Consider the following 9700-nt stretch of genomic DNA (forward strand, 5'->3'; position numbering starts at 1 on the left):
TCTGCTTCTGAATAGGGCTTACTTAAATCACTAATTTAGAAAGTTCTCTAACCTACAGTTGGTCTCCCTGTCCAAAGTGAGATGCACTAAATTTCTACTGTTATATAAAACAAGTTCGCTGTGAGCCTTGATCCATGACTGATTGAAAGCAATTGGAACTTTCCAATTAATTTGAATAGATTTTGGATTAAGACTTGTATCTCCAAATTTTTCAGGCTCCATAAGTGTAATGAAAAGCCAGTAAAATGTAAATGAATGATCCCACTCATCTGCTTATTTTGCAGATGAGTGGGAAAATAAGCTTTATTTCTGCATCTATGATGCAGAAATTCATGTCACTGATTAAAAAGGTCATAGGAGAGAATAAAAGATTAATTACTTCCCAAGAATCATTTGTTAAATAAATACTAAGAGTCCAAATGACAAGGAAGCTATTGATTAATGTGCTAAAATAAATAGTACACCAAAATTGGGAAAGGTTAAAATGTAGATTTAGTAGGAAAAAGAAAAATAGCAAGTACTATAATTTGAATATCTCAATTGTACCTTTCTATTGTTGGTTCTCTCAAAGTCCAATTCTTTTAAAAGAAATGAAATATTCATTTCTTTATCTTGGTTGGCAGCATCCTTCCAAGAGGTCACAAAGTCAGAGAGCACTCTGCCACCTTGTTCTGCAGATCTGTGTTAAAAACAAAACAAAAATACCTTTATCAAATACTGAACAAAATTGTCCAAATATTCATTACATCTTCAGTTTACAAAATCTAGTTATTTGTTAGCTATCTCAGATTTATAATTTATAAAATAACCACATAGATGCATGCTGTCTTTTTATCATCTCTTAAACCTATTATACCAGTAGTATTTGAAATAATAAACAAATTTACTAAAATGTCAGGATATAAAATAAACTAAGATAAATAGGATATGAAGCCTATAAATGGGAAATGCTTAAAGGAAGTAAATATTAAAAAGCTGGGCTTAACCTGCAGTGACAAAGTAATGAAATATCTGAGGATCAAATTGATGCTCAAACGAAAGCTTATTTTTCAGTAGAATGGACGATGCTTAATGAAATGAAATGAAATGAAAATATTCAGAGATCAGGCCAAGGAATTCCTCCTCTACAAAATCTATAAAAAAGATTCTATTATTTCAAACAGTATATTTAGAAACAGGTCTTTCTTTTCTTCTTCTTTTTTTTTTTTTTTTTTAACCACCCAGAGCATTCTAAAAATCACTTACCTGAAGACAGGAAAGAGTTAAAAGGGGTTTAAAAGATAATTTTTGGAAAGACGCTGAGTGGACTTAACTTCTGAAACTTTTTAATGACTATTTTGCTGTTAATGTGAAATAAACCCTAGTGAGGCAAGCTCACTTCAAGCACAAAATTATTTTCTGGCTATCACTGCTAGGAGACTCTCTAGCTAAACCAATGATATTAAAATTGAAACTGGTTTTAGTGGTAACAGCAATGACCACAAAACCTTAAGTCTGCCTTTCTACAACCTATCAAAGCAAGGTTGTTTAAAAATATTGTTGTCCTTCACCTGCTATTTGTAGATAAGCTGGATCTTACTTTTAAGTCAGAACCAAGGCAAACTCCTTCACACTTTAGAGCAGGTATCACACTACAATACTGTACATTCTTTCACTTAGTACCCATGACATCATCCGCTTTTTGTGCTATTTCCAAATATAACATAAATCCTAGAAATAATTATGAGAAAAATAAAAACGATCTATTATTACAGAAACCATTTTCCAACCTCATTGCTTGTTTCATGTCACTTCTCTTTAAGCATCTGTCCATTGGGTCCCTTGCTCCTTATCACATCAAACAAATTATTTGTCATCACTCTCAAAGCCCTTCACAGCCTATCATTTCTCATTTAGCATTGAAAATATGCCTCTTGCATTTTATTGGCCAATGATGCCAGCCTCAATTGTTTGAAAGCTGGCAAGTGGGCAAACACTTTCATGCTTTCTCCCACACTACCACACCTGATTGGAAAGTGCTTCCCGCAAAACGCTCATTAGGCACCTTTCAAAGCTTCCTTAATAACTGTCCTTAGCCATGATGCCTACAAAGAGCTTGAGAATACTAATTCTGCTAGCACACTGAGCAAAATATTGCCTTTCAAACTCAGTAGCAAGATCTCATCATCTTTTCCTCCTACCCCCCACCCCTAGCCATGTCTGTTTTCATCTCATTTCCTCATACCACCCACCCCTAGCCATGTCTGTTTTCATCTTATTGTTTTTTATCTTCTGTTTTGATTGCAAGCTCTTTGGGGCAGGGTCTATCTTAATTATTCAGTGCCCATCAGGATGGGGTCTGACCCATGACTGTTGCACATAAGAGCCCCAATACAAGATAATCATTATTAAATACTGATGGTGAACCCTGCCCGACAACTGAAGATTTAAAATTTTTAAAAGCATTTAAGTGAACTTGGAGCTCAAACTTATTTTCAGAAATGACTAAGGAGTCTTTGAAAGCTCTTATGCCTAGTAAATAAATTACTCTTTCATGGAACAACAGCTCTTAAGATTAAATTGCTTTGCAATGATAATTAAATACAATAAGATGGTCATAGTACTTCAAATAGGAAAAGATAAAGAATGGGAAATTCTGCAGATAAGTCCAAAGTTCTCATAGCATACATTGGACAACTGGTAACATAAGACGGGAGTTTATATTACTCCTAAAAATGAATAAAAAGACACTAGGGATGCTTTTCCTAGCCTACAGTGGTAACCAAACATTTGTTGTGGGCCTTGTACCAGCTGGACGTATCAGGTTAGGGAGATGATATTATGAAAGACAATATGTGGTGGGGGGGAGAGAGAATATTGTGGAGGATGAGAATAGAAAGACATCTCCATCCTGTCACCATCACCACTGACAACTCAACACCCTTCCCACCTCAAGCCTAAGGGCATTTTACACATGCAAGCGCCACAGCACCGAGTGCTTTGAAAAGCGCCCGGTGCTGCAACACTTACAGTTGTGTAAATGGCAAAATGCATGTCAGAGTGCAGAAAATGGCAGTGGCGTGCTTTTGAACTAAAACACATCACAGGTGCTTTACTTCAAAAGCATATTGCTGCCATTTTCTGCATGCTGATGTGCATCTCACCACTTATATAACTGCAGGTGGTGCAGCACAGTTCACCTCAGCTCGCGTGCGGAGCAGACCCAATTAATCGAGTCTGCTCCGAAGTGGCAGATCTCCGGCATGTTGTGAGACAGAAAAGTACGTGTATAAATGCCCTAAGAGTTGTCTTGACCCTACTTCTCTTTTCTCACATTAAAGCCTTCACAAGACCTTAGAAATACAAGAGGGGGAAAAAAATCTTGTTTTTCCTTCAAGTCCTCAACTGCCAAACCCCAGCTCACACAGCGTGGTTCTCCTTGACCTGAGCTATACTACAATTACCTCCTCGAACCCCAGCCTCCCTAATCCTTCCCTTTTCGATCTATACTGTGACTGGAGACTTTCTACCCCTCTCTGTTTCAGCCATATTAACTCTCTCTCCCACCCCCTGCCTCAACATACATACCCACGCTCCAGGTTACTTGGCAGAAAAGTATCTCTAAACATACTGTGATTACTCATCCTCCTTTTAAGCCTTTGCCTATATCTGACCTCCCTTCTCCCTTTGTTTCTTGTCTCATGCCACGTGGTACACATCCTCCTCACCCTCATTACACCTTTTGCTGCTTCTACATTTATCTTCCTTACCATCGCTTCAATTCACTTGCTACAAATAAGTGAACTGGTTATAAAAGTGACCTTCATTCCTGTGCTCACTCGCTTCTTGTCCAACACAATTCTAGTAACTAGTGTCAGAATTTCATTCACAATGTGAAGTGACTTCCACTATTCTGTTTGTTCAATCCTTGTCCATCCTTTGCAAATTCTTTCTTTCTAATGTTAAACTTCATTTTTAATCTTTGTTCAATATGGGTTTTACAAGTTTTTCAGGGCAGTGACTGTACCTTGTTTTGATATCCACAGAGCAGATTTACTGTAACCCCATGTTAAATGCCCCCCCACACCCCCGAAAAACAACACTCAAAACATTACCACACAGCTTTGGATCAGGCCTGGAGGTGAAACTGAGAGGGGCTGAGAGGGAGTTGTGTGGGGCAGAGCATAGGTTTGTTGACCATTTTTATCACTATAGTATTCTATTAGATGTACGTATGTTATATGTTATAGTGCACAATGCATAGAGGAGGAGGCCAAGTACAGACAGTCAAAAAGCCCAAGGCTAAATTGATTCAGTCTCTGCAGGTTAGTCTAAGCTGTGTAGATTGAATTGATAAGCAAATGAATAGACATTCATTCTTGATTCTGCAAATGCAGCCACATGCCTGCAGTGGCCCAGGCCAGAAGTTGGGGAGTGCTAGAGCACATGTTCATGCTCAGCTGGAGCAGACAGCTTGGGCCAAGGCTAGGCTGCCCACCCTGTGAAGGGGAGGTTTATGACAGAGGTGCAAATGATCCTAGGATGTTGGAGGGCTAGGAGTAAACTTGAATCTGGAGGGGATCTCGGACAGAAGTTCAATATAACAATTTAACCTAAGTCAGTTAAGTCTGATACTAGATCCATCGAGGTTTATCTTACCGCTTTGAGTAATTTTGAAAGTAGTTTATGTGCACTGAACTTCTGTTGTGCCAGTCTGCAATCAGTTTTTGATCCAGTTTCCAAACACTTATACTGATTGATGTGTCATTTCTGAACCCAAGCTGGGGTGGCCAACCTGCAACATGTGTGTCCCAAGTGACAGATATGGGAGGGAACAAGGAGTAGCAGCAGATCAGGCAGGAAAAGGGGATCAAGGTGGCACTTGGGAAGCGCACAAGGCTCAACTTTTGGTATGTCTGCCAAAAAGTTTGGCCTTGATAATATAGATGATAGGCTAAGGAAAATAGCAGCCTGCATCCCAATGAATTTCAATGGAAGTGTGAAAAGTTAATTTATTACAGCAAAATATTCTGAATCCAGGGAGGGAAGGGGTGCTTGCATTCACCTCAGTTCATTAGTAAAATGAGAGGCAACATCTTCTACACAAATATTTTGGACACTAGTAGTCTGAATTTTCCACAGGCTTGTTGTTGGCATATCTGGCAGTTTATCTGCTTCAGTATTGCATTGAGTGATCAGTTCCTGTTTTTCTTGAAGGCTTTTAGAAGAATTTTGATAGACTTTTGTTCCAATTTTTTTCTTTTCTTCCGGTTTATAAATTTCTGTTTGAAAAAAATAATCACAGTCAGTGTATCTATCCACACAAAGAGTTATTAAGCAATAATTTTGTTTGATGTATCTATTAACACACTAGATATTTTATATGTACATAAAAAATTCCCTTCATTTCCTAATCTCTCGTCCCCCATCAGTTACTCCTTCCTCATACAGCATCAGCCTTTAGAATCAGAAAAACTTTTGTAAAATACCAGAATAACTTTTGTAAAATATCATCTCAGCTTTAATAATACATGCTGAATTTTTGCAGTGGCCAGAATAAGCATGTACTTCACAAAATTATGGATAAGATTCTCATTTGCAGAGACTTTTTTATGAAACTTCAGCGAGCTGAAGTTATTGAGACTGACTTAAAAGCCCCTTGTGCAAAGCCAATATAATGTAAGGGACCCTCACAAGAAAATCATGAGCTTCATGAGAGTTACAGCCTTACTAGCTTAAAAACATGATTTAATTTTCTTCTTGGCATCAAAAACAAGATTTTCAGCTTCCATATCAATATTTTTTTCCATGAGCAATAATGACTGTCACAACAATTGTGGAAGCCTAGTGAAACACAGAACTAATTTACAGGGCATTTAGCATGATATTCAGTCTTCTTCCCACTCCAAGATTAATAATATTCCTTTTCTAAAATATTTTGCTAACCTATGGTTGATGCAGGATCACCTGCAACCCGCATGCTGTAATGTCACCTGGCCAAAAAGCGTAAAAAATAGAGTGAAACAACTTTATAAAAAATTTAAACTGTGCGTTTAAAATTAACACGACAAGAGGTGCCTACCTTAGTCTGGCTATTCAGTACATACTGTTGGTGCTAACGGGTTTAAAGTAAGAATAAGATTTACAGCTCATTTCCCAAAAAGAATACTCCCCTCGCTTTAGCAGTCCAGTCAGTAAAAAAATATGCAATTACTTTTTCCTAAAGTGACAAGCTAGTCTCAGTTACTGCCAAATATATTAACCTGTGTTATAAAACAGGGTGCAAGAAACCTAAAGGTGATTTGAAAACAAGAAAATTGTATTGTTATTAGCTATTTGATTTAGATTAAGATAGAACATAAATGTTAGAAGTTTCACTTATTTTATAAAGCTACTATTCATTCATTTATTGTATATATTAATTTGGATGCCATCCTTCCCCAAAAAAGCTTCAGTCAGCTTATAGTAAAATACATGAAACATATTAAAACAAAATAAAATTTTAAAATGAAAAAGTATAATGAAAAAAAACCCTCCCTCCTACCCAAACCTCCAAATTAAAAAACAATCCACCCAATTTCATACCCTCCTGCTCCCCTGCTTCTTCCCCCTGACCCTTGCCTGGTCAAACCCGATTCCTAACCTACATCCAATGCTTCCACAAAAGAAAAGAAATTCCCCTCCCAATACTCCTTCCCATCCCTATGCAGACTCATCCCTCACATCCAGGAGAGTCTTCCCATCATCCTTACTGTCCCTCTCAAGCCCAGACCTCCCCTCTCTCACAGGAGGGCCTGGGTTGTCCTACCTCACGCACTCCCCTGCCTTACACAAGTGAGTCCCTCCCAAGCCTGTACCTCCCTCTTGAAGAGGGGATGTTGCCCCCCCCCACCCAAGCATTCTTTCCTTTACCCCGAGAAAACACATTATTCAATTTAAACAGTTATAACAATAAATGCAATAGAAACCCCATCTCCCTTTCTCTGTCCGTCTCAAACGACAGTGCCAAAGGGTGCTCATCCTGGGCACCCACCCAAATGCAGCTTGCAGTCTTTCTAAAATCTGCAAGCTGGCTAGATCTTTCCCCTTTCCAGCTCAGGTGGCCATGCATTGCCTATTCAGAGCAGGGATACAGGGATGCAATGATGTTAGACAGCTTGATTTTCAAAACATCTGAAGAAAACTAATTTGGTTTATTTTATTTTGTTGTTACTGTTTATTGTCCTGAGTGTGACATTAAACTGCATCCTCCACTGCCTTGTGGACACTTCTTGGTTGAGGAAAGGCTAAAGGGCTTCACCCTGACAGAAAAGGTGCTCATGCTGAAGCAACAGGCAGTTAGCAGCTCTATTCAGGTTACTCTCTGGCAGAAGCTGCAGCCTCTATGTCAATGAATATCTAGACTTGTTCTGGCCTTTGGATTTTGGCTCAGTGGTCTAACGGGGGGATGGTAGATCTATGGCAGCCTCTACTACTCCATAACTCTGCCTAGGCGTATGTGCTAAAGGTCTTGGTAAGATGGTCATAGGCATCTGAAAGAGGCATAAGGGCCCTGAGGCAGCTACCAAGATTTCCAAGCAGCCCTATTTAGGGAAGGCCTGCTTGCCTTGCATGAGGGTGGCCCTAGAAAATGTGGGACAAACAAGCCTTACACCTCACTGCTTACATCCTGGTTCAACTGATTTTATAAACAGAATTGCTTGCTGGAATATATGGACTTGACCCTTGGATATGACTTTGATCTGATTCAGATCTGAGAAAAATGGCTGTGTGGAGTAATCAGCTTGCACGTTTCAAAATGGATATTGCAGCTCTTTTGGGAACTTGGCTCTCAGACACAGGCTTCATAAAGGAGAAGGGCTACACCATTTACTGGCATAGCAAACCTGAAGGAGTAAGGAGATAGCATGGTGTAAGTTCTACTATCAGAAATGAACATGTCATTGTGTGAAGCTCCAATTGCTGTGTCCATACATACCATGACGCCTTTCGGTTAATCTACACAACGGATTCATCAATCTCATCAGTTTCTATGCTCCAACTCTGCAGGCAAGTGATGAGAAGGACAGCTATCAACAGCTGGAAGAACTCATTGGCAGGATTCCATGGAAGGAACCCATTCTAGTACTTCAGACTTCAATGCAATACTTGGGTCCAATGCTGAGATTTGGCCAGGTATTCTGGGTAGGCATGGCATTGGACATATCAATGACAAGAGTCAGAGAGTCCTTGAGCTTTGTGCAAGTCAAGGCTCATCGGTGACCAACACCTTCTTTACTGGTAACGTCAGAAGAAGAACATTGTGGAGACACCCGAGTTCCAAGCACTGGCATCAGCTGGACTTGGTACTGACAAGAGATACACACTTGAAAGATATCTTGCATACACAATGCTTTTAAAGCACCGACTGTGACACAGACCACTGCCTTGTCTATGGCAAAGTGAAATTACAAGCTAAGAAGATCCACCATAATAAACCTGCTGGACAACCTCTTATTGACTTGTGCAAATCAATGATTCTGTCAAGAAACAGCTTTTCAATGAAGTAGCAGCAAAGTCAGATGGAATGAATGAAACTGCATCAGATGCATGGGAAGTCCTGAAAACAAGTATGTACAATTCAGCAATCAAGAGTTTTGGAAAGAATACTAAGAAAATCATTGACTAGTTTGTAGACCATTCGGAACTACTGCTGCTACTCATTGAGAGAAAAAGAACTGCCCTAATCACCTGCAGGTCTACTCTTATTACTGATTCACTCAACCTAAGAGAAGCTTGTAGGGCTGTTCAAAAAGCTTCCAGGAGCTGTTCTCAAGAATTCTGGCAAAGTCCCTGCAACAACATCCAACTGGTAGCTGATGAAGTCAACAACAGATGGTTGTGTAAGGGCATTAGGAAGGCCAAAGGGCAACAAAGTACGAGACAACTCTGTTGAAAGACCTGGATGGTAACATCATTACTGACAAGGGGAAGCAACTAGCATCATGGAAGGATATACATAAGGGAGTCTGTAGAAGACTAATGTGTGCTAGAAGACTTGCCTAGGTTTGAAGTTATGACTTTGCTGGATGCCAAACCTACACTAAAGACACTTGAACAATACATTAAAAAGATCCCCAATACCAAATCTTCAGAATCCGACTTTACCTGCTGAAATTTACAAATGTACAAACAAAGACTTGCTGCAAAGATTATACAAGGTATTGTTACTCTATTGGAAGGAAGAAACTGTTCAGCAAGATTTCAAGGATGCTCATTTCATCCAATTCTATAACACAAAGGAGACAGAAGTGACTGTAAAATAACCACAGAGGTATATCTCTTCTCAACATTGCGGGAAAAATGTTAAGCCATATTCTTTTACCTAGACTTCAAACATTAACTGAGATACTGGGAGCCAGTGTGGCTTCCACTTGGAAAGGTCCACCATAGATATGGTCTTTTCTGTAAGACAACTGCAGGAAATGTGCAAAGAGAAGCATATCCCACTGTACATGGCTTTTAGATTTAACAAAAGCCTTTGACATGGTTAGTTGATCAGGACTTTACACTGTTCTGAAGAAGCTTGGTGGTCCACCTATACTGTTAAACCTTGTGAGATCCTTATAAGATGGCATAAAGGCAACTGTAATGTATGAAAACCAAGAGTCTGACACATTCAACATTAGCAACAGAGCTGGCTGTGTGCTAGCTCCCACATTGTTTAACATTTACTTCTCAT

General features: G+C 39.3%; 1 protein-coding gene across 8 annotated transcripts in view; it reads right to left on the minus strand.

Moving 5' to 3' along the window:
* The window catches only part of MIPOL1 (mirror-image polydactyly 1), a 357774-nt gene that overhangs the window by 247483 nt on the left and 100591 nt on the right, over positions 1-9700 (minus strand). For 7 of the 8 annotated variants that reach the window (XM_025201449.1, XM_025201452.1, XM_025201463.1 and 4 more), the window contains 2 exons: positions 5045-5261; positions 547-679 (listed from right to left, as the gene is read on the minus strand). In XM_025201449.1, coding sequence (XP_025057234.1) covers positions 547-679; positions 5045-5261 — 350 coding nt within the window. Of the gene's footprint in view, positions 1-546; positions 680-5044; positions 5262-5925; positions 5973-9700 lie in introns of all 8 variants that reach the window. The other variant, XM_025201472.1, reaches the window with a different exon arrangement.

This window comes from Alligator sinensis, unplaced genomic scaffold (genome assembly GCF_000455745.1).
Source record: "Alligator sinensis unplaced genomic scaffold, ASM45574v1 scaffold280_1, whole genome shotgun sequence".
NCBI classification, from domain to species: Eukaryota; Metazoa; Chordata; order Crocodylia; family Alligatoridae; genus Alligator; species Alligator sinensis.